The following is a 26,200-nucleotide window of genomic DNA, read 5'->3' as shown; positions in this document are numbered from 1 at the left end:
CTATTTTTACTCAAGTCATTTTTCTCGATCAAAGAGAGAATTGCTCTGGTTGTCATTTTGTTTCCATGACTGTATTTTGTTTTCCCTAGGAACACCCACTTTTATCACAAAATCTTGCAGAAGGGAAAGTCATGGGTTTATAATTTAGTTGTGTCGCTTCTGCATAAAAAAACAGGAATGAGTGGTTTATATGCACACTTACAGGAAATTCACTGTTTAGTATGGTAACATTGTGTTTAACTTAACATAACATTTAAAGAAAGGTGTAGCGTAAACACTACAGCTCTGATATGCAAGTGTCATGGACTCCCAATTCTTGTCTTCTAGTGCTGCAGTCCAGTAGAATTTATAGGATATATAACTGGCATATTGTATAGAGAGCTCTATAAGGCAATTAAGAATTCAGGTGTAACAAAACTCAGTAGACTTTGTAAATGAAAAGAACCTAGGCTGAGGACCATCAATTTTGAACTGAGTTAGTATACAGTGAGGGAAAAAAGTAATTGATCCTCTGCTGATTTTGTACGTTTGCCCACTGACAAAGAAATGATCAGTCTATAATTTTAATGGTAGGTGTATTTTAACAGCGAGAGACAGAATAACAACAAACAAATCCAGAAAAACGCATTTCAAAAAAGATTTAAATTGATTTGAGGGAAATAAGTATTTGACCCCTTCCACGACCCATTTTCAATGCCCTGGCTGAGGGAAGGAGGTTCTCACCCAAGATTTGACGGTACATGGCCCTGTCCATCTCACCAAGCTGCTTGGCGATGGTCTTGTAGCCCATTCCAGCCTTGTGTAGGTCTACAATCTTGTCCCTGACATCCTTGGACAGCTCTTTGGTCTTGGCCATGGTGGAGAGTTTGGAATCTGATTGATTGATTGCTTCTGTGGACAGGTGTCTTTTATACAGGTAACGAGCTGAGATTAGGAGAGTCCCTTTAAGAGAGAGGTCCTAATCTCAGCTCGTTACCTGTATAAAAGACACCTGGGAGCCAGAAATCTTGCTGATTGATAGGGGATCTAATACTTATTTCCCTCATTAACATGCAAATCAATTTATAACTTTTTTTAAATGTGTTTTTCTGGATTTTTTTGTTGTTATTCTGTCTCTCACTGTTAAAATACACCTACCATTAAAATTATAGACTGATCATTTCTTTGTCAGTGGGCAAATGTACAAAATCTGCAGGGGATCAAATACTTTTTTCCCTCACTGTATCATTTCATTGTGCATTCCTCTTAGTTCTTAGCTCTTAGCTTATGCTGGACAAAATGCTGGCACTTCAATTCAACACCCAGTAAATTAAAGCCATAAGGCAAAGTGAGATTACTCATTTCTTTCGATGCAATAAAGTAGTAGATTTCTGGCAATTTTAAATATCATCCTACACTGCATTCCTCCAAGATGCAGGTCCTGTAGGCCTAATCCACAAAATGGTATTTAATTAACTGTGTAGGGGAGGAGGGGGGAGTGAGGGGGTATGTTATCTAGCCTATGCTAATGTCTAACATTATAGTGGACAAAAATTAGGAAGTGATGGGAATACTGATGTATTGAGACACTTAACTAGAATATAATGTGTATTTCTAAAGCTTCTGCAGCAGGAATCCTGTATTCATGTTCTGTATTTAAACTTCAAATATTTAATAACAGTCTTTAACAGGTACAAAATTCAAAGAAGATAAAAGAGTATCTGACAAGATCTTTTAAATGACAGCTTCATGTACATTCTTCCCATGGTAATTGTTATGTGTTTATCTCACGTTGGGAGGACAGAAAGTCAATCATTCCAACATTTTAAATAATCCTGGGACTGCAGGCAAATGCTGTCCAGTCTATCTTGTAATGTTGATTAAAATGTAAATTACTTGCATGAAAGCTAAATGGCTTCTCTAAATGTCTTCCATGGAGCACAGAACTACAGGGGTGATCTTGTTGTTAGAAACGAGACGAACTACGGCATGTCACAAACACGGAAAAAGATTTATGACCGAATATGTAGCAAGGTTTGTGAAATGAAGCAGTTTAATGCCTATTCAAGCAACAACCGTTTAATCATTTACAGTTCACCAGAAGGTCAACTGGTGCCACGTTTTCATTTTTTAATTTCTTACACCAGCTGTAAGATCAAAGAAGATGGACTGTAAATTGGGACTGGAATGCAGGGCTAAAGAGGAACACACTTCCAGGAAAATTAAGTTTCGCTGGAGTTGGTTTCATGTCCACATTTCTGTTTACCCCTAGTTCAGGTAGGTAACTTATTTTAATTTCTGTATGAGTTTACTCTTTTTCTTCAGTTCTTAAATGCCATGTAGTTTTTAAGATTTTGTTGACAAGAAAATTGGATATCTGAGCATGTGCTCCCAATTGGAATTACCAAAACTTCCATGACTTACAGCCCTATTTCTCATACTACACTGTACAAGTCTGCCAACCCCATGACTCCATACGATAACTTAAAGCAAGTTCTGATCCCCACTGCCATATATAACACTAGTCCTTTCCATCTCCATAATGGACACAGCACAATATGAGACCTCTGTATGCATCAGAGAAAGCACAATAAGATGATGACCACTTGTACCACCACAGAAAAACAAAGACAATTTGTATGTTTCAGGTGAATGCACTGTCTATCTAGAGCAAGATCAGAGTTAATGGCATTGGCTGGAGTAAGAGACTGGAAGGGAATGTCAAACAGTCAGTCCTGGCCTCTGAAAGCATCGCTGTTGTCAGGAAAATCATTCAACGTAATTCCCTTAACATGTTTATGGCCAGATCATAACAGCTACCTCTCCAGGGAGGGTTTCTCCTGTCCTCTGCACTGCTTTCTTATCTTACCTCTTAAAATATACATTGTAGAATCAATAAAACAATGTACAGTAGTTTATCATATCATATTGAGGCTTGACAAGATCAGACCTACCAACTAACTGCAAAGTACAAACCTGTACTATCAGTATTTAATTTACAATCAGAAGCCATGTTCTACTACTTATATTAAAAAAGGTGATCGAGTATACGTTTGTACCTTGCTTTTTGGGGTAGGTCAAAATATTGCATTGGTTTAGCCAAATCCTTAATGCAGACCCTGCAATTGCCACTCTTACACTTTGTAGTAAAATAATAGACTTGATAGAACACCACATTGCGTAATAAGAATCTCTTTCAGTCAGGGATATAAAAAGAAGAAATCAATAAATTATATGTGATATGTAGATATGAGCTCACAACTGTACCTTCCTTGTGATTAAATGTGTTGTTTTGATTCTATTTTTACATTTTATTCACAATATTGACCAAATGAAAATAACACATATTTTCCAAGTGCTGTAGTTCAATATTATTGGTTAGTATCCTAAGAGGCACTCTAAGCTTGGCAAGTCTGTACCAGAGAACATCCCATTAAAGCATAGAAATGTTTTTAAAATGTTCATATCACTTCCTCTGCGAAGATAAAGAATGCTGTTTATATTCCAAGAACAGCAAACTTTCCCTCACCTGATAGGATTTCCAAGAAATATTCCTTTCTGTCCTAGGGGTTAGCCTAGTGTTTGTTAGGACTAATGAAAACAGCTTCAGTTCATTTAAGGTTGTATTTGGAGATAAACCCTAATAGTTCAGATGTTAAATGAAACCGTATGAGCCCTTCTCAATATACCTGCCATTCACAGGTGTATTGTGTGTACGTACAAGACCACAGGGGATTTCTGCCATTGATATTAGCACATTTATTGAACATTTTTATTGTTGTGTCTTTTCTAATGTTCTGTGGGACACCAGACATGTGAACATTCTATATTGGTCAATCTTAATTAGGGACAGATAACTGGTGTAACAAAATGGTGTGTAGTATAACGTCTCTCCTTTGAAAACTGAAATTCCCTATCACAGTTCAGAATTAAGAATTAATTATTGTTTAAACAAATTAAGTATTTTACCTTCAGGAAATCAATATTTAGATATAAGTCCAAAACCTGAAATTTTCATCATGCTAAAGTTGTTTTAGGAATACAGATGAAAGTGAGAATGGTCTTACTGTTACATTTAGAATTCTCCTTAGAAATTTAGTTATATTATGCACTTAAATTTAATTTAGCAATCACATTAGGGGTAAGTTTTGGCTAAGGTTAGGGTTAGAGTCTCCATTAAATGTAGGCTTTCGTTAAGGTGAAGGTAGCTTTTTAAGGTGAGGTGCAACTTTGTATGGCCCTAGCTGGAATGTTTGCTGTTGGGTAGGGCTGGGGTCCTGGCTTCTGTCAGTGCTAAAACTACATTAGGTAACTTACTGAATGTAATACAATGGTGTATAAGGTAAGATCTCCTATCCAGAATATTATTTAGGTGTTAGGGGAATTAATGGTTATATCTGAAAATGAAAATGTGGATGTTTGAGAAATATGTTACTATACAATCATAATATATATATATATATATATATATATATATATATATATATATATATATATATATATATTAATCACGCCTTTGATATTTTAAGCTGGGTGTATAAAAGGCTATGCACATCACCTTTTGATCCGCCTGTGGCCATGGCGCATTCCTTCCACCATGACCAATTAAGGATGAATGTTTTGAAAGTCGGGGAACTGGTGATTCAAGCCTGAGCCGCCAGGGTCTCAGCCTGGCATTTTATCATATCACAAGAAGGACAGACTTCCTTGGAGTACTGGTGCTCTTGTGGAATTGTGCAACCCAGGTACAGACCTTCTTCTTACCAGTAGAGGCCACTGTAATTGAGCTTCCTTACCAGCTAGACTGAAGGAGGCAGGGACAGCTCACATCCACAGGAGAGCTGTCTGACTACACTGGGATTTCTGATCCTTTCTGCATGCTACTAGCCTTGTGCTGACTATAGAAGGTATTGTATCCAATCCATAGCCACATGAATAAGAGGATGAAAGTGCCAGTTGTTAGTGCATGTCCCAAAAGCAGTGTTCCTGTGGTAATTGTAGGCAGATACAAGAGTCTCTCATGAGATGTACAAGTTGATTTAAAGGAAGGAGTCCCATATTTTTTTTCAATCTTTTGCTTTTTTCAAGTAGATTTTTGTTATTTTATATACTTGTGTAAGAAAACCGTTAAAGGCTTGGTCACTATAATTCACTTCCTAGTTTTCTGGAGTAACAAACTAAAGCTCTCTTTAAATGTCCCCCAGAATTAAATGTATTGAAAAACACACCTTGAACAAAATGATAATGTCTTAAAGAACAACCATCTTAGGTTTTTCCATTGAGTTTTAACTTTAAAATGTCCAGTGTTTCCATATATCTTCAACAGTCATCTTGTGTGATCTGAACCATTTCAGGCTGCATTGTTATGGAAACAAAAAGTCCATGATTCTATATACAATATCTTTGCAATTTCATTCCAGGCTGTTAGAGTTAGAAATACGAAATCCTGCTGGCTCCAGTTGCCAGGGTATGACTCTGTAATATATCAGAACAGTTGTGCTTGTCAGAAATGATTATTCAGTAATACATTACAGTGAAGCAGAAAAACAAATAGTTTGAGATACAAAATACAAAACAGAGTCATGAAATCACTTCAGTTTATATGTGCACAACATATCTTTACTAATGTATCACAGCACACATGGTGTTTAAGGTGTTACAAATTTCAGTCAAGTGACCTTTCCCAATAGCCTTTGTAGGCTGAATGTGTTTATTACAAAAACTGACTTCCTAACCTGATATTTATGTTGTGAAGTATGCATTATAATGATTTCCCCTCCTTTTTGAAGTTACAACCCCAAAATGGCACAATTGATTCAAGGTGAGTCCCAGCTACAGGTTTTTTTTAAATGCCTTTCAGTATTGCTCTACATTTTCGCTCATGTTGGCCAGCTCTCTGTTTTCTGAGAAGGCCCTGGATCCAATCCACCACAGAAAGCCAGATGCATTGTTAGGAAACCAGATATGTGCTACAACCACTGACCTGGTGTTAGGCCACTTGGCATCGAAAGGTAGTCAGGAATAGAAAGCACAGATTTAAACTAAATGCTAATTCTTTCTTTTGTGGAAGGTTCATACCAAAGATTATCAAGGGATAACTACAGGAATAGCCAGGCCTCTCCCTTGACATGAACTGTAGAGGCACAATGATGTAACTGTCCTTGTGAAAAACAAATAAACAAAGTAGTTTCCATTCCTCATTAGTGTTAAAGCAGAAGCAGCCTCTCAGGCCCTGCTTTGTCCTGATCCATCATTCACTGACACAGAGCACTGCTGATACAAGTTTTTATGTGATATCTGCCTCATCAGTCATACATCCAGACATCCATTTGTGTGTGGAATTTAGATAAATACATGATGCAAACCTTCCTGTGGGTTTGTATAAATAAGATTGTAACATGTAACCAAAATCATAAACAGTCCATAAGAAAGGTATACATGTTTGTGAATATTCATAAAGCAATCAGTTTAATTCACCAAAAAATGGGTAGCATTGTTGTTGAAAAAGACTGGACTTGTTTCAGTCCTGGCTTATTTTTTAAGAAATATTTGGGGAAATCACCAGCAGATGCAAGATCGTCCTTCATATGCTAAATGCCTGTTTCTGTGGTACAGACTTTCTCAGAGGGAAATAAGTGGGAACATATTTTGTTCTGGGTGTTACAGTGCTCAGGACAGACACACATTGTCACAAATACAAATTAAAATTGCTATTGAGGGATACCAAGAAAAATATAGTATAAAGGCACTCTAATTGTCTGGTTGTGCAGTGGTGCAGTGCAAAAAAAAAACAAAAACAAGCAAACTCAAATCAGCGAAACAATCAGGGAGACAGCAGGGATATCTTGCAGATTATGTTTTGGCTCTTCTCCCATCTTCTGGCAGAACCGTTTGACAAGAACCAGGCTAAAGATTTTATAATCGCTGGAAGACTAAACTATATCTGAGAAAACCACTGAATTTGTATAACACTCATAAGGGAATGTATGTTACTAGTGATCAGACTTTAAAGCTTTATGATGTCCTCCAACTGCTGAAACTGCAGCATAAACGCAATTAAACTGTATCATTTGAAACAGCCCAAGTGCTCCACGTATAATAGTTCAAAGTGAGGATTTGATGTTTCTGGAATGGCTTCTCTGCATTTTCTCCACCCACAGCTATGTCTTCTTTAGTATGAGAGAAAGCGACAACCAGTTTGCCTTTTCCCCATAATCCTTTAATTTCAGGTTCCAACAAAGATACAAATACATGATTTGTTTAGAACTGATCACTGATATATAACATGAATTTACAAAACAAACCTCTCATTTAATATATAGAAACACAATATTGTGTTACTCCCAGATACTGGAAGGTTAAAAAAAGAAACACACGCACACCCAAAATCTTAATACCCAAAAGGTGTCAGATTTAAAAAAAGTAAAAATACTCCCATTAAAACAATATCTCAACCTATATTTTCGCTAGAAGGCTGACTTGGCATATGTCCACATATGAGGTCATTAATGTGCTGCCTCGTTGGTTTGTCACATATTGAGGGACTTACCTAACAACACACTTATTGGTGGCCAACATTGTTTTATTTCTGTGTTGTTATGTGAGTATCGATTCCATCTCTCCATGGCAAACGTCCTCACAGCCTTTTCTCACCTTATGTGTGAGGTCCTGTAGTTTATCTCCCTTACGCCTTCTTTTATGTTTTTTTTTTCACAAGGGAGTCTGTAATACTCCTCTAGGGTGACCCCTTCCAGGAGTTTTTTTTTTTTTAAGATTTTTTTTTAATGTTTAGGGTTTCCTGTTCCCTTTGAAAACATTGGGTTATTATTGCTGAGTGAAATGTTTAAGAATGTTGGCAGCAGTAATACACTGAACCTCATTTAATTTTCCATTTGTATTTCTGGAATGATTCACAGGGTTTATGCCACATTCAGGGCATAAGAGAAGACACACACAAGAGAGGATATATCACTTGCCTGTTCATGAGTCATCACAATGTTTACTATGGAAGGAATTAAGTATGTTACCTAAACAGCTGAAGCAACACGTGGGAAAGTATAGTGATTATATTTTCAGGAATCCATTTTTATGATAAAACTGAACAAAAGGAAATATCCCACGTGTCCCACTTTTTCAAACAAACGCTGATGCAGTATTAATGTTAAACACCTGCTGCCAATCTTTCCTTTGAAAATATTTACAGGTCTTCATCAGAAGACTTTCTTTAGAGACCATGCCTGGAAGCCATCAGATAAATTCTGATGATTTAGTTTTGTATCTAAATCTCCTGCACTCTTTACCATCACAGTAACAGTGTTCACAATTCACAAAGAAAGTTGAGAAAAGCAACAGTGTGAGAAGCAAACAAAGTATGCATGTGTTCTCCAGTGTAAAGTTTAAAACAGAGATACTGCTTTTTATTTGGTTAGGTTTTCTCTTGTCCCTCAGTTCTATCTATGGGACAAGAACAATTTACACTCTGGCCTATACTCCGCTAACAAATGCACCCCATTAGCTTTCTTTCACGGTGGCCTTTTGCTCATAGTGGAGAAAACAAACAAATCTTAGCAAAGTCTGAGCTTGCGTTCATGTTCAGGAAATATGTGGCATGGTTCTGAGCAGGAATGAGGCGCTCAGAACGCTGCATGTCAGAGCTGTGGAGCTGTAATCTGACTGATCGTCCTCAGATAATGAGCCAGGCAGGTTACACAGTTGACTGCAGCTGAAGATAATGAAGAGCTTAGCTGAATTATCTGTGTCTCTCTCTGCTGAGCTGGGGTAACCTATCAAATCACTTGCAATTAAAACAACGATGTTGCTTGTCTTTGGCTTTGAATGTGAGTTCTGTCTTGAGAGTTCTTGTGTTCTAGTTCTAGTCTAGCTCCAAGTTCTAGTATTAATGGCTCTGCTACCTCTCTGACAATGATATTGGCCTTGGTCCCTGCACTCCTCCATTGCCGGAAGCAATAACACACTGAGAAAAGCTGCCATTATTCTCCAGATTTCAGGTTTGGCTTTTAAAAAGGTTTTAGCTTCAATGGAATTGGGATCATATCTTCTGGTGAGGTTATGGTGATAGTCACTTGTCTTATCAAATGAAGGTTTAAAACTGCTGTATATTTCCCCCAACCCCATTATCTTGTTTTATTTAAACTTTTTAGAAGCTTGTCTCAGTTTGTAGGACATCTTGCGTTGTGTTTGTCTTCCAGTCTATACATTCCTACTGTACAGATTGTGTTTTACTTTAGAAAATTGGTCATTATTATTTATCCTTTTTAAATATTCAGCTCAGAGTCCTAATGCTTTTGACTTACTGTTCATTTCCTTATAATACTGTGGTTATTATCACTCAGTCAGCTGCTTTCTGTGTGTTGGCTGAGTGTATAGAGAAGCACCAAGAGCTTATATGTTTTGTGGCACCGGAAACAGTGGCAGGAAATGTGTCAACACAATCAGAGTTATTCTGTCCACAGACACATGCAGAATTATGGATAGCCAAACATTTAAACATTATTATACACTTATTATAACACTTGAAATCAAATCTGAGGTTAACATAATTTTTCCCTTAAAATGTTTAATTTAATTTAAGCATAACCACATCAAGAATAAAGAAGGGAAATTACAAATTCAATTTCTCAGCAGTATTTATTCAATTGATATTATAAATAGTTAAAAAGCCAATAGATATGCATTGTTTAATGGCAACATTATCTGTCTGTGTAGATAGAAGCAATTAAGATTAATAACAAATGTAACCTTTTCCCAAATACCTAATTAGAGGTTACAAGACTTGCTTGTACTCTGTAATGATAATTAATGTATGCCTTAAAATAGGCTAATCAGCTGAAAAAAATAGGCATTTCAAGAGAAAAGTAATGAGAAAATCAACATGTAAATGGACACCTCATTTGATCATTATTGAGGCAAATGTAACAGTGAGATAATTAGATGTTTTTTTCCTGAACTAATTAGCTCTTTTAATAGGTCCATGTCAAAATAAATCAAGTATAAATGAACTGCTTAAAAGCGGAAAAATATGTCAGTGTTTTCTTACTTCCCTCTGGGATGAAAGAAACATACTTCTAAAGCTCTAAAGATGATATTATCATTGATGGATTATAGATGTGACTCAAGCCTACACACTTACAAGGTGTGAGAAAAATCCCCAAAGCACATTCATTGAAGTCCCAAGTGGAAATGGATGGTCCCTGTTGAAGCTACAAACATGACTGGAGATTACATTTCTGAAGACATAAACACTCCTGTTACAGCTAGGAAATAACTGAATCCACCTGAGAGGATTGTTCATGTATTAATTGATTGATTGATATGTTTATTTTCTGGTATGATAAACAAGCCATCAATCCTACATTTGTTGAACCTAACTGGGATAAACTAAAATGTATACGTTTTTAATAGAGTGGCTGAAGTGGGGTTTAGGTAGATCGTGTGCTGCCAGCCATCATGTGTGAAATGTTCTCCTGTACCATTGACTTGCTTGAGAAAGAATTAGTCCAGTCTCTCACTTTCATCTGCCGTATTTGCCTGCGTTCATCTCATATTCAGACTTTGGGACTCACCTGCAGATAGATGGATGTAGATGTGTCGATGTGCTAGAGGGGTTCCAGAAATCTAATCTCCTAATGAGAAGGCTCTACGCAGAGTAACTCCATGCCCTGCAGTGTATGAAAAATTAAGCTTAACCAGTCTGTATAATAACCTGTGCCTTTCCATTAAAAATGAGGAGTGCGCCAAAAGCCCTGCTTACTGAGCCAATATCATCTTAGGAAAATATCTAAAGCTCAAACTCGCATAAAGATGTCATGGTTTCGCCAAATGGGGCCCCTTCCAAGTTGACAAATGTATACATTTTTAAACACAGGCTACCTGTTTACTATTTGTGTCGGCTACATTGGATCATTTGACTTGCAATAAGATTGTTTTGTAATGTTGTGTTTTCAGAAAATTACGATGTGACGAGTAGTTGCATGTTAATATTCTTGATTTTTTTTGGAAAGTTAAACAATATGGGACCAGTATAGTTGATCTGTTGCTGTTATTTATTTTACCATAAACTCTTAGTGGGGAAAGAAAATAAAAAGAATAACTGTATGAGCTGTGGATTAAGACTTCAAGAAAGTGCCACTCGGTTGTTAAAAAGCAGTTGGCTGAGTTAATTAGATCAACATTGGAACATAGGGAACATATGCCTGGTATTCAGACTGAACGTTCTGTATTGAGATTCAGAGAAATGTAGGCTGTTATTGATATTGGTGTACACTGCTCATAACTGTGTTTATCTTGAAAAAAAGGTACTCTACTGACATTCCTCTTTTCCTGTATATAAAAACAAAAGCTCGGTGTTTGACAGTCATAGAAATTATAGTTGAAATTACTTAAAAGGCAGTAATGAGCAGCATTACAGAATGGCAGATGAAACAGGCATTCCAGGAAAGAGTAAGCAAAATGTTCATTTCTCAATATAAATACATGAATTGGCAAGTTGTAGATAGAAATTCAACACAAGAGACAAGAACTAAGCAGATTGCTGTATTCACTTAATTGATTGTGACAGGGACCGTGATTTGAACCTGTTCCACTCAGTATTTTAGAAATAAATACAAAAGAGTTTAATTGTGTGGTGAATTGGGTGTCTGTGCCCAATAAAAGTACAGATGTAGCAATATTAGGTCTGTGAGGCAGTGTTATGTAATGTGACATAGGAAACCGAATACCAAAAACAACAACATATAATTAAAATAATATAATAGTAATAATAATAGAATAGTAATAATAATAATGTTTATATGTGAATTTATTGCAAGACTGTTTCTTTTAGTTTGATTTCTATAGCAAATATGATGAAGTCCAAACACTCACATAGAACAAGGCTGTGGTCAAAACATGCAAAACATTTTTAGATCTCCACCCCCTTTTAATGATCTGAGATGTCACTTCCACTTGACTTCTCAGCCTTGTCTAGCCCAGTGCAGACTCCAGAGAGTGTCAGAGGGCTGCCTGGCTCTCCCCACAGCAAGACCATGGACCATTTAGAGGACAGTGGACACTCTGTACTGCAGGGGGCTCAAGTATCCCGGACTGGGAGCTGTGGAGAATTTGACAGAACCATTGTGAGTGCATATACAAACTTTACTTTGCCTGCTTCTACTCCAAACTGGTTCAAGAGCTTTCATCTGATAACCTAGACTCCAGTGTTACTACTTGATCTAATATGTGGAAAATATAGTAAAAGATGGTTCAGGAGTGTTGCCATTACATTGGAAGTCCCTGCCACGATAGTAAACATAGTCAACTGAAAACTTCCAGAACTTGTTGTTCTCACTACAAAATGAGTTGTTTGATTGAGAATTTGCTTAATGTTTGATTTAATCTTGATTGAATTCCTTGGAAGTCTCTATTGTTGGCCGTGTGTGACTGGAATTTCTCAGAGTTTTGCAATCGTAGTTATTATTCTTGCATTCTGTGTTCAGAGGCGAGTGAGGTCAGTGATGCATGGGCCGCACCAGTCCTATCTCCATGGGAAAAACTCTTTATTAGGCGAATATGCGGCATATGTGGTTCTGACTGTTTGACTGCGCCCTTTTGAGGTCTTCAGTTGCAGAGTGCTTTCCTGTGGACCCCCATAGTGGGAGAAGGAGCTGCTATTGAGTGATCTGTTCAGAGTGAATGCTTTCAACATGGCAACAGGGTCACCTCAGTAACAAGCCTCTCTGTGAATATCACCTATATGTTCAGGGGATCAAACAGTGGGGACCCTCAGGGTGTGCCAGTACGGCTCAATGTAATACGGTACTGGAGCAGACCAAACTATATTTATGTGAAAAAGTCATGCATTTATTATACTTGAAAAACATGAAAAATAGCCATGAACCTTTTAAATGAACTCATCTGCTTTTCCATGTTTAATATTACACTTGCGTTGCACATTGATAACTGTGTTTTGTAATGGTTATATTTATTTGATGTGACAAATGAGACCAACTTCATACATCTTCTCACTGAGAGGTCTAGGTACATCAGCTTGTATCACAGGGTTAGCCTGTATGAGTTCTTGAGTGTTCACCGGGGGACACCTCCATATGTCCTGAAGTACACTGCTTATTAAACAGCCCTTGATACAGGGTGCGTTCATTGTGTGAAGTGTGTTAAAATTGGGACTGAAGTGCTGCTCTGCCTCCTGACCGCCCCCAGTTGAGTGCTGCTGACTGCACTGGCACATCTATGCAAACTACATAACTATCGTCTAATTAGGCAAATATTTTAATATGATCCCTTCAGTGCAGGGTTGGCAGAGTGTGACCAGTTAATTTAGGTGCATGCAGACATTGAAAATGAAGATTAAAGCTGCAGTTCAGAAACAAGAGGCCTGTTACTGAATATGGCACTGTAGTAGAGCACTATAACCTGTCTAGATCTTCTGGGAACCATGTTGCCTCAATGTTGAGTTTTAATTTAAGAATTTAAGTACTGAATATTGTACCTAGGACAAAAATATATATATTTTTTCTTTTAATAGTTCAGTACATTGGCACAGTCCCCCTCAGCCGCACTTTATTTGTGTCTAAATCCTCCAAGCACCCTGCTCTTTGGTAGTGCCGTACCTCTGAGCCAGGTCAGAATGCCTGTTGCTGCTGACAGTAGACAAGTTCAATCCTAGATTCACAGCTCCAAAGTCTCATGCATTGGGGGTGAGTCTCACACATTAAGACTCCATCTCACACCTTCATGAGTTGTTACAAAAATATTGTGTGTACCCCACCTCCTCCCCTGCTGAACAACTATGCAAACCCTACCACTACCCCCTCGCCACACATTTGGGCTGCAGGTTTGGTCAGCGGGAGTGGTTTTAGTCATCAAATTTTTTTTTTTTAAAGATGAGTCTCACGCAAAGAAATGTAGCTATGTAGATTATAAATGTGGTACTTGGTTAACACTAATTCACTTGTATAGCTATTGGTTTATGAACCCATGCTCAACAATTTGCATACAGACATGCACACATACACTCACACACAAGACAAATGTAAAAATGTTTGTGTAAAATACAGCTCTGGAGACCACTGCAAAATTATCAGTTTCTCTGGTTTTACTATTTATAGGTATGTGTTTGGGTAAAATGAACGTTTTTGTTTTATTCGATAAACTACTGACAACATTTCTCCCAAATTCCAAATAAAAATATGAATGGAATGGAATGGCTGCCATACATGTAGAGATGCTGATTTAGGAAACATCTGCAGTGGTCTCTGACTTTTCAATGGCTCTTTCAATATCAGATATCAGATATCTCCTCAACAAAAACAAATGCATCTGATAAAAAAAAAAAGATTAAACATCTCATTCTGGATTTCCAACTGGAAATGTTATAAGAGTCATCTGGCCATGGTTATTCCCTGCTGTGGACTTCACTGAACAGATATTACTACCTACCAGGATCAGAAAGGTGTCAGATTAGAAAATGTCTTTCCAACGGAAGTCGTTTAAATGAAGGGAAGGACAAAGCAGTGAAAAATTCTTCAGAATGAAGAAATAAAGGTCACCCGAAGATATCACTGGTGACTTTTTAATCAGTCAGTCACAACTGGGTATATGATAAGGTATGTGTTGTGCAATATGTTCCTTTAACCTAAAGTCCTGGATAATTTCAACAGTGTGAATAATTAACTTTGGTTATTAGACATGGTTAAATGCAACACTGTGAATGTGAGACAGTTGCAACTGTTTTTTATAGGATCTTAATTTTAATTATGTTGAGATCACATACAGTTTCTTTGCAAAGAGTAATTATTGGTGTGGTTGCAACCTAAACCGATTCATACTTTGCAAAAGAACACTACAGGGGGGAAAAAAATGTGGAATGTGAAATGTTTTGGCTTGTATTCAGTTTTCACCTGGAATCCTAGTGCGTCAGACACAGAAGAAAGATGTGTCGCTGTCAACACTGCAGAGCTTTACCGCACAACACTAGATAACAGATTTTTTTGTAATCAGAAATCTAGCTTCACCTGGCATTTATTATTTTCACATCTAGATTATATTATGATGATAGTGTGCTCATCGTAGTTGATTTTAAAACCATTTCCTTTAATGGATGTATCTTATTCCCAGAAGGTCTGCTACAGAATTAAAAGACATAACACCGGAGCTTCAGATGCATTGTTACTTGCCTAATTGCTCATCAGATTTCTAGCTTTGAAGGATTGTTTGTGGCATGCTGTGTTTCAGTTTACACAGAGACTGTAATCATTTGTCATATGGATTAATTATTCTGTGAAGAAAAGACTTCTGTATCTTTTTAGTGTTGCCTTGCAATCTACACATATGATCAGAGGTGCATATCAGACATCAAATAATAAGCATGCAGTTTTGCAAGGCTCATTATTAAGCTAAGATACAATACAGCAAAATAAAGTGTATTACTCTGCATCACTCTCCAAAATGCAACTATAACAGTAAAGCTATGCACTCAGGTAAGCTACACATTGTGCATGTAGGGCTGCTTTTAATGCAATAGGCTTTGAATGCTGTTTTGCATATACTGTATATCAGATACAGTAAAATTCACAAGATCCAGCACGGCTGCACATTGGCATTTCCAGCAGATTTGAATATTACTTCTTGAAATGACCAATCTAAGTTGCTCTGTAATGCTCCACAAGCAGGCTATCTGAAGAGCAGCAGTCAAATGTCAGTTCTGAGTAAAAAAAAAGACCTTTTCTTTTGGCCCATGAAGATAGGCCTACAAACTATATCTCTACTGTGGTTTGCTCTACAAAAACTCAGTTTGCATGTTCAAGTGTCTGATGTGAGACAGATAAGGCATTGAGTATTAAAACCAACAATTTCTGCATACTTCATAATGGTGCTGGCAATAACTGACAACTATGCATTTTGTATACTCTGCACTGATAAAAGCAATGTTATGGTTATTGATGTATTTATTATGTTTGATGCTTCTATGATGTAGTATGTTTAAAATGCATCTAGAGCCCTGAAAGCATTTATTTCAGCCTAGCACTGTCACTTTCTTATACAAGTGCTCTGATTATAGTGACATTATGTGTTCAGCACAGGCAGATTATCAGGAATCAGCAAGCAAATTCATGACTCAATATATACCAGACAGAAAGCAGTACTTTACAGTACTGTTCTTTTTTGTTGGATGTAAATTATCATTGTCCAAACAAGACAGTAAAGCTATTGCAATGCTCCTTTTTTGTATTAAAGACAAAATTCAATCCAATAAATAAAAGCTCTGTACTTATGGTTATTATCTCTGATCTCATTTACAATAAACAAACTTGGTCTTTGGGGGTTTCTTGGTATCATATACCATGTAAAAACAAAAACCTACTTTTAAATGCTGACTATTAAAAGAGGTTACTTCAGGATCTATCAAGTTGATATAACAACATGATTATTTTAAGATGGAATTCAAAGAACTTTTACAATGTGTTAACCACTGTTTAAAAAAAAAAACCTTGATTTCTGTATTGCAACTCTTGATGATAATCTACAATGTCTAATGAGTTACAGGCACCCACGGTTTCTAAAGAAAATTACTTCATTTTTTCTCTCACATAGTCCAGTGACTATTATATATAGTCTTGTTTTTGTTGCTGCTTGTTTGTTTAGCAAAGAAATATTGCTTCACCAGCAGAAAGGCCACTCCCAAAGCCCAGCAGCATGTGCACACCTTCACTGTGTCCTGTGTCTGCAGACATGGAGGCTTGTCAGGCCTGGATTAGCCTCTAATCCTCCACAGGGTCACAGGAACTGACCGCCTGGCACTTACTGGACTTCACTCATCCACAGATAGACTTCCTAGGAGCAGGATTTCCACTAACGTACAAATCAACTCGATATAACCAACACCTTGAGCACAGCTTGGTGCTCTGGCTGGCTAATTCAAAGGCCTGTAGACTTCAACAGCCTGCAAGCCGCTTATATCATTCCACAGTGTAAGTTTAATGTGACCTTAATTAATCGTTTAAATAGTGCTCTAATACATTTTTGAATTTGAAAGTGGTCCACACTAGGATGTACTGTACATCATCAGCGTCTGCACAAAAACCAACATCAGTAGACAAAACTACCTTGGGTGAAGCTGAACCTGTATGTGTGATATTGTCTAGTTTGCTAGTTTGGTTTGGTGGTTGGTGAGCTGATACAGGGGAGAGAAGTGGTGTGCCACACTAGTCACTTTAAGGCAAAGCTGAGATAGATGCTAACACTGTTCCTAACTTACTCTTATTCAGTAAATGTGTAGTGCAACATGGCAGCAATGTTCCTTACAATCTCCGTGCAACTACACCACTGGCTTCTCGGTGTAGCTGTAACTGTGAGACTGCCCAGATCCTTTTCTATCTTTCATTAATCTGATCTGAGCAGACACATCCTCTGCTTCTGTATGTGAATCATGATGATCATAATGATTCCTTCTATAGCCCCACGTGGGAGTTTCTGTGCTTCCTTGTGACTCTTTAACAAGTGTCTAGAACTGTTAAATTATGTATCCATTTAATGAAATGAAAGACCCTGGCACTCTGTAATTAGTGATATTGTTTATATACCTGCAGACTGACTTGATTGCAACAGGAGTGAATATAACTGGCAGAATACAGAGAAACACAGACAGATTCAGTTTGTTTTATTTGGTTACATTACCCGGCTGGACAAGGATGGATCCCCTTTGTCAGGAAAGATTTTGCAGAAAGAAAAGAAAAAGACTTTGGAGAAAGTGAATAAGTAATAAGTAAATAACTTTTTTTTATTACTCAGTAAAGCATATTAAAAGAAGAAAGGTGCTCAGCCTATCGATGCTCATTCACAGCCCATGTTTCTGTGCCTCGCAGAAGAGCTGGATAATGATATTCACTGTGGATATAAAATAAAAGACCTTTTGTCACACTGTGCAGATATCAATTATTTTAGTGTCTTTAGAGTTGTCTGCCAGTACCTCCAAAAGGTCTGTCATCTATCAAAATAAACTTTCTCTTACTGCAGTCACGCTACTTTTGGAATCGTTTGCCAACAATGTAGATATATTAGCAGTTTCACAATGATGTAACCCTACAGTTTAGTTTCATGTTGACCACTGAATGAAGTGATCCCTGATTTTATTATATCTGAAGACTGACAAGTGTCTCTCTTAAGAAGCTCACCGCAGGTCTGAAAGGAAGTTGCGTAATGCTTCTCCTACTCTTGAAATGTAACCAGTTGCAGACAAAGCAACTGAACTATTTAGCAACTGTTGCAAAAACCTTCTGCTTTATTATAGAGCTCTCAAAGCAAACCAGAGGTTCCTCTCTGAGGTCAGTCACTACATCCTCAATTATTGTAACCATCAGAGGAATCCGTGCGATCACATGAATTCTTAAAAAATATATGAACAGAGCCCAGATGTCCTGTAGATGAGAAACTGTAGTCAATTGACAGTTTATACTCATGTAAAATGAAACAATTTCAATGAAAAAAAAAGACTGATGCACATGCAAATTCAAAGTGCATTAAAAATAAGAATAACTAAGAGCAAGTTCAGAATTATCCTTTTTTCCTTCTTCGGCTCAGATTTAATTTGTGGATTTTATATCAAAGCAGAAGACACAAGAGGTTTCATCTTAGCAATTGAAAGTTTTTGAGTTAATTAATACGTTTTTGGGGGTATGCAAAAACAATGAAAGGGCTTACATATATAAACCTACAGTGTCATTAAATGTATGTTTTAAAGGTCACATTGGTAAGGACTTCCTTTCAGAATTTCACTTCTACAAATAATTGTACTGCAGTGTGGATACTGCCAAACACATAAAAAACGGTAACCAGCTTTCAAGGAATGTGCAGGTAGACCAGACAGCAACCACTAAGGCCATAATGTGGTTGATAACCACATTTAGATTAGGCCTGAGGGGAAATCGTGTGGCTCTGTGTTGATTGTTTCTTAAACTGCCATTACAGTGTATTTATTTGCAACTCTAATTTATAAAAAAACATTAGAGAGTAGACAACCCCAATTCAGGTCATTCTCTTTGAACCAAAGTAAGTATAAATACCCAGTCTCTAATACACCCCTAGCGTTCGTTCCTTCACATCCCACCTCCGCCCCAAGTCAACGCCTCTGCAGCGGCTCTTTAAAAACTAATAAGGTCTTGAAGTATCTGGAATTGTGATGGCAACTACTTGAAAGGCAGAAGACTAACAAATAAATAAATAAATAAAGACGCATGGTAATATGATTTTAAAAATGCCATTGAATATAAAGTTGGCAGATTTCATAGAAGGAAAAAAGACCAATCCTGCAATTTCACGGGAGACAAGGAAACTCCAGCTGTATAAATATCGTTTTTGGAACCTCAGATGCTTCTGAAACTAACACCAAAACAATCAAAAATAACAATTGTGTATTTAGATTACCTGATGAAAAATGCATCAGTCTTAAGATTACTTTAACTGGGGCTCTGGGTGCTGATATGATGCTGAATAGTTGCCCATAAATAATTTCATCGATATGATACATCAGTAAAGGACTCGGGTCACAAGCCTGCTGCACCCAGGAATGTTTCAGGACAAAGATCTCTTGAGCTTAGTAGCCCAGAAACCCGAATAATTACTTAAGAACCCACAGCTTCTCCGATAATTAGGTTGTAGACTCCTTTAGGCACTGAACAATTAATCTGATTACCAGGAGGGGATCTCTGAGTTTACAGCAGATGTGAAAGGCAGACAGACTTAGCCTGCTTATCTTCTGGCTAAAGCAGCTAGTCTCTCTCTCTCTCCCCATCTCTTGTATTTGATATTACAATTTAGAGGTTTGGTCAATTTTGATAACTCAGTGTATCAGTGCTATAGATTTGATTAATACACAGAAAACAGATATTTGGATATATATTTTTTCTGTTTCTGGTGTTCTTACAATTAAAACTGGGACTCATTTTTAAACAGATTCCTACAATGTAAAAAATGATCAAACACACAAGAATAGTGGAACAGGAAAACAAAAACAACAAATGCTAAAGACATCAATAAAAGAGGAATGTGGAGCCAGAAAGGAAGTGGTGTATGTGTTTAAGCTTCCAGGCTGATCACAGATTTCAAAACATTTGTTTTTATTCATAAACTGTTAGAAAAAAAATCATTCAGTTTACTGTTTAGAAAAAAATAGTGCCTCAGTTAATATAGTATTTTCATTAAAAGTACTAGATAAGACAATATTAAGCCTCTAAAACTAATTTCCCATTTGCAGATTGCAACAAACAAACTGATAGCAGTCATTCCCATGTTGGTAATCTAATAACAAATGTGTTATTTTATTTCTACATTTCTAAGCAGACACCCATATCCAGTGCATCTTTCAATTCTTAAAATATACCACATTATATTTTTACATACAATTAGCCATTAATACTGCTGGGATTTTACTGGAGCATTCTGGGTAAAGTCCCATATGCAAGGGTACAACTGCAGCATCACATACCTGGGATCGAACCCAAAACCCCCTGTGTAGGAGTCCTGAGCCCTGCCCACTACTACATACTGCTGCTGTTATATACATTTCTTAATTTATTAATGTGTTTTTTATTTATTGGAGAGAGGCTATTAAAACCATAAAGGTGTGTGTTCTCCTTTGTCTTTCAGTTGTGAGTTGGTAACATAATAAATACCGATGCCACTGTGACAGTGGATTTAATATTACCTGTGACAACAGAAATTGACTGAATGTATGCTGTGTGCCTGCTGTGGATACCATGGAGTATGGGTGTTGTTTAACAAAATATTTGTATGAATAAAGGATAGCAGTGGTTGGACAGGTTTATGCCATATCGGACCAGACGTAGCTTATAGCTGTGGTGCTATATAGTGGAGCCATGTTTGCTGTCCTTGCTTGGTCCTGTGAAATTGTTGGCACTGAATAATAATTTTCCCAAGCCAAGTCTGGAAATGTTGTTTCACCATACATTCTGGAAAAGGGGGAATGGATGACCTAATGTGTGTTTTTCATGAGATATCATGGCATTTTTTATTCCCCGAAGGCTTTATTGGTCTTATTTATAATACAGGTGAAGGTAAGTAATGTTATAATTATACAGAAAAGTACATTCACTTGCATAACATACCCTCTAGAGGCTAGCAAGTGTCTATAGGAAACACCACTGTCCAGCTGCTCACTTACTATTTCCGAATTTGTGTATGTGGAAAAATAAAGAACCAAGTCTCAGCTATTAACAAAACAGTATATAATTTAAGATCTAAAAAGTAAATTAATACAATGACATGCAAGGAGTTATCTCAAGCAAAAGAGAAGCAAAACATATTTTTTAGTTTCAGAAAAAACACTTATCTGCACTGAAGGAAAAACCCAGCATAAACAAATAATGTGTTTTGCTTTTCCTCCACCGCTTACATAAGGAAACCTGCCAATCTGTCATGATGAAATCATGTTCTGCATAGCAGCATTGATTAATTGTGTCTGGTTCACAACAACTTTTGTCTTGCCAGTAGTTTTATGCTTGCCAGTTATTTAAAAAATATTTAAAAAAATACGGTAATATGATGATCATTACTTCAGCTTACTCTAGATGCTATTAGCCTATGTTTTGTTTACCTGAACATGATGCAGGCACTCAAAAACATGGCTCCTAAAGAATGATATATATTTTTTTGTTAGAAGAGTTGGTTATATTTACATCGATGATAACATTAATGGCATTTTGTCTTGTCATTATCATTAAAACGCAAAAATCGAATATATATTTGTGTGTGTGTGTGTGTGTGTATAATTTAATTTTATTATCAAACTTCGATCACATAAAAAATAACGCATTTTCGGGTGTGTTCATGCTGTTTTTATAAAACATTAGCACAGGTATACCTGAGTACTTTCCTATCAAACTGTTTTTATTGTCCGTCTTATGTGCGCTTTAAATAGTTCAATAGCTTACTTTATTATTATTATTATTATTATTATTATTATCATTATTATTATTATTATTATTATTATTATTATTATTATTATTATTATTAAGAAGGAATTTAATATATTGATGATGACCATTAGTGTATTGGTTTTAGCTATTTAATCACAAACTAACCCCCAGGAATTGGGGCTGTTGCTTTTTATCCTCCTTATATGTAGAATCGTCGTGCAAAGGAAATTCCTTACAGTTACATTGTTTGTTTTGGCAGATCTGGGACATTCCTTCATCTGGCCAGCACACTGTATTACAATCAGCTCTTCACAGCTGCCCCTCCTCAACGCGTAAGAGCGGCGAACCCGGCGGCGCTGGGACCGCACGGTCAGAGGACTCACTCCGGTTAGGGCGCAGACAGGTTGTCTTCTCCTGATCTGCGCACAGAGCATGAAGCCTGACGCCCAGCAGTGTGTGCCAGTATACTTACACACACGTATCTAGTGAAGATGTTCTGAAATTGTGCAAGACCTTTTTTTTCCCCCTGTTGCCTGGTTGGAGAAGTTGGGATGGATATGGGACTAAGCGCAAACTGACATTTGTGAAGGTCTCTTCTCAGCCTTCATGGAAACTATGTCACCTCAGCAGGATCATATTGGCCAGAGTCGCTCTGCATCTTTAACAGGAGAGTCTAAGATCTGTGGGGCACCAGAAGGCAAGAAGGTAGCTTTGAAACTTAGTCTGGATCAAGATTCATGTTGGCTGAAATATATCAACTGTGTTTGTGTAGAAAATACAACACATTTCCATAATAGTAGTAATATTGATGTATTATTATCTTTATGGATACGTTTAGGATTTTAAATCATACACAAACAATGCAAAAGTGCATGTGGGTGTGTGTGTGTAGTGTTGCCTGTATGTTTTACTCAGAACAGATCTGCTTTGCAGCAGAAGCTATTTAGGATGAATGGTATTTGCTTCCCGTCCGGTGCAATGCAGATCTAATTCACACAGCAGGATTGGAAATGATGTATGCGCTTCATACCAAGATGCTGTGGGACAACAATGAATGTGTTTTAGTGCACTGGCATGTATGTTTTCGACACTAAATGGTGATTGCTGTGCTTAATTTGAGTTTTCTCTCTGTGCTCTGGGATTGCTGAAATAGCCACACATGGGCAGAGCATTGCGGTCAGTGCAGTGCTGGGCTGCTTTCAATGCCAATCTTGTGCGGCAGGAAACCAATTAACTTTCACATACGTACGTTACATCTAGTAAAACGCTCACCTAAAAATATTGTTTACACGTAGGCTGGGTGATTCAGGTGGAAAATTTTAAGTAATTTTTTTTCCTCTCCTGTGAAGCTCAATTGAGATTCCATAGACGACCCAATAATGTAATAACGTGTAGCATCAGCCTACTAATTACTACTGCTACCCTATTTATAATAACAACAATAATACTAATAATATAAAATTAGTGAAGGGATGTATTACAGAAGAAGACATGTTGTAGTGTAAATGCATGTTTCGAAACTGGATGACACTTCTAAACCACGGAAAATGAGTATTACAGCACTTGGAGTGGTAAGTAATGTCAGTGTTGGACAATGCAAACGAAAAAGGCTGCGCTGGCCAATCAATTTGTGTTTTATTTTTTGGGGGGGATAAAATGTGATGTTTTTGGTGTTGATGGTGTTATTAGATGAAACCTGACTCCAATCTCTGTTGGGCAGACGATCACCGCAGGAGATCTCTATTGTAATCTTCGAAGTTAATTAGCGCAATAATGGCAAGGTTAATTAGCGGGAAGAACTGCAAATTTAATTAGCGCAATTGATGCTACCGTCGCTCTACTTTTTAATAATTGGCTATTCAATCACTATAGGATATACTTGTTATATGCGTGAAGTCGTTTTATCACCACTTATTTATATATGTAATAAAGAAAGTATGGTCTATCATTTGAAATAGCTTAATCATTATAATTGCTGAAAGTTTCAATTTAAATTCATTCATCATTCCCAGGCAACTATCGGTGTAACTAACATAATAAGTATGTTCCCAGCTAACAATATGACTTATATTATGTATATGTATACTTGTGCTCAATGTAATGTTCACATATTCAAGAGATGGACGTTTTGTTAAACCGTGTAAGGCTGCTTAAGGGGGATATAGGCTATTTGTGCACTATAAAATCAAATGAGAAGTGTGTGAAAAAACAACCCCAGAGAAACAGCCTAATACAATACGTGAGTTGTATTTATTTTTATAGTGAAATTATACAACCGTATTTATGAATTAGTGTAATGTATTTGTTATATACACTTAACCCGTTCATCTGTGATTACCTTGCAGTCTTGTCAAACGAATTGTACTATATACAGCTCTGCAGCGCTGCCTCTGTTTTGTTACACAGCGCCCCTCTCGGGAACTGGTCGAAATCTGTCATTTCAGCATCTATGACTGGCAAGAGGCAGTTAATTAATCCGTTCATTAATTATGGAGAAAAAATGTGCATAGATGCAACCATAGAACCTAACATAATTGAATTGCCACCTCCCTCCTTCCCTTCATCAAGCTGATATGCCATGCAGTGCCTCTTGAATAACACTTCATATCATTCCTATTTTCATATCCTTGTCCAGTGTCACTGCCTCTGTGGTCTGGCTTTATTGATATGCCCAGTGTCCTATGTAATGTATGCACATTTGTCTTTGAATAGAGCTAACCCGATGCTTTGGCTAGGGTACTACTGGCTTGGTTGTCTTAACTGTCAACACTTTCAATCTCTCAGGGCTGGGCTCAGTGCATATCTCGTCTATTTGCTCCGGTGTTGTAAAACTTTACTAAGTGCTCTGACCTGCTTTCCCTTTCTGTGTTAAGTTTTACTTGGCTTGTCAAGTGGAGCACATGTTCCCCAGGTTGTTTTCGTCTTCTCCTCAGAATACACTGATCAATCCAATTAGTTGTCCACGTCTCAAGGAGATACTTGCCCTTCCTGATCGGTCATCTTTGCGATAACAAACTAATACTTTTTCCACATTCCAGTCTTAAGTAAAGTCATCCTATACAGGAAGTATCTACCTACTCTCTAGATACATTTAAATGTTACGCAAACAATCAAACACAACAAAAAATACAAATTAGTCTCGTGATTTTCCGTTTAAAGCTATTTGAGTGTCTGTGTGAGTGAGAGAGGAGGGGAAGGGGGTTTATCTTGATTATAAATATTATTCTGTGACATTGTATGTTCTGGAATTCCACACTTCTCGCTGGCGCACTGCAGTCTACTTCTTTGATGTCTCTAACTGAAGACAATGCACTAACTGTGGCATCTAGGCAACCACACAGCTTTGAAGCTTTGTCCTTTTGTGGGCTTGAAATCCCTCTTTGAAGAGTAAAAATGATAAGGAAAATGAGTCGTATCAGTAATGAATCAAGATCTCTTGAATCAATATGAAAGCTGAATTTGTCGTTTCAACTTCAGTATGACTCCACACTTTATATTCATGATAACGAGGCATAGAAGGGTAAAATAAATTACTGTTTTTGCTACTTGAATGGGAAACCTCATCGAAGATTGTAATTCTCGTTTCAGAGGAATGTTAAAATCGAAAGCTGTCAGTAGGTCCCTTGTGAGTGTACATTCTCCTTTAGCGGACCTATCTTCACAACATTGCTTGGTGTTAATCCAGTTTTTGTCAGAGTAAAAAACACTGTACTGACATTAATCTCTAAATTTCTTTTTTTTAAAACACTCTTGAGAAACAGTTTTGGCTCCTATTCATTGCTCTAGAAGGACATAATTTAATATACTTATTGTTTGATATAATATAATAATTACAGCTTGTATTTACAGTTATTTTCATACCAAAATATCCCATGTGAACTGATGCAATGTGAATTTTAGGGTGGGGGGGCATCTTTTGCCAATATCTTGCACTTTTAGGGTTGACTCAAGTGATTTGTACTCCATAGCCAATGTAGAGCATGACCATGTTTATTGTAATGTATTACCTAGCCTTCTTGCATGGTTTGATTATTCAGCAGATTGCTTAACCTGTCTTCCTTAAACGCTGCCAGTGTGTTTAGATATATATTTACTTATGTTGTAAGTCGCCCTGGATAAGGGCGTCTGCCAAGAAATAAAAATAATAATAATAATATTTATAAGGAACCAATAGGGTTTAAAATCCTGTAGCACTGAAGGGGGCAGCAGTCAGTGTTGGGAATTAAAGCTGGATTTCCCACACCCCGCCCACACATGCTTTCACTCCCCTAAAA

The 26,200-nt window shown here is 37.1% G+C and overlaps 1 protein-coding gene across 2 annotated transcripts in view; it reads left to right on the top strand.

Annotated features, from left to right (window-relative positions):
• The first annotated feature begins 12,002 nt into the window (after positions 1 to 12,002).
• arhgap20 (Rho GTPase activating protein 20) overlaps positions 12,003 to 26,200 on the top strand; it is a 36,870-nt gene continuing 22,672 nt past the window's right edge. Inside the window, exons 1-2 of one of the 2 annotated variants that reach the window (XM_066706464.1) lie at positions 12,017 to 12,113; positions 22,186 to 22,631. In XM_066706464.1, coding sequence (XP_066562561.1) covers positions 22,533 to 22,631 — 99 coding nt within the window. In that variant the 5' untranslated portion in view covers positions 12,017 to 12,113; positions 22,186 to 22,532. Of the gene's footprint in view, positions 12,114 to 22,185; positions 22,632 to 26,200 lie in introns of both variants that reach the window. The other variant, XM_066706465.1, reaches the window with a different exon arrangement.

The sequence above is a fragment of the Amia ocellicauda genome, chromosome 6 (assembly GCF_036373705.1).
Source record: "Amia ocellicauda isolate fAmiCal2 chromosome 6, fAmiCal2.hap1, whole genome shotgun sequence".
NCBI lineage: Eukaryota > Metazoa > Chordata > Actinopteri > Amiiformes > Amiidae > Amia > Amia ocellicauda.
The sequence above is the reverse complement of the archived record's forward strand: the minus strand, read 5'-3'. Positions and strand labels throughout refer to the sequence as shown.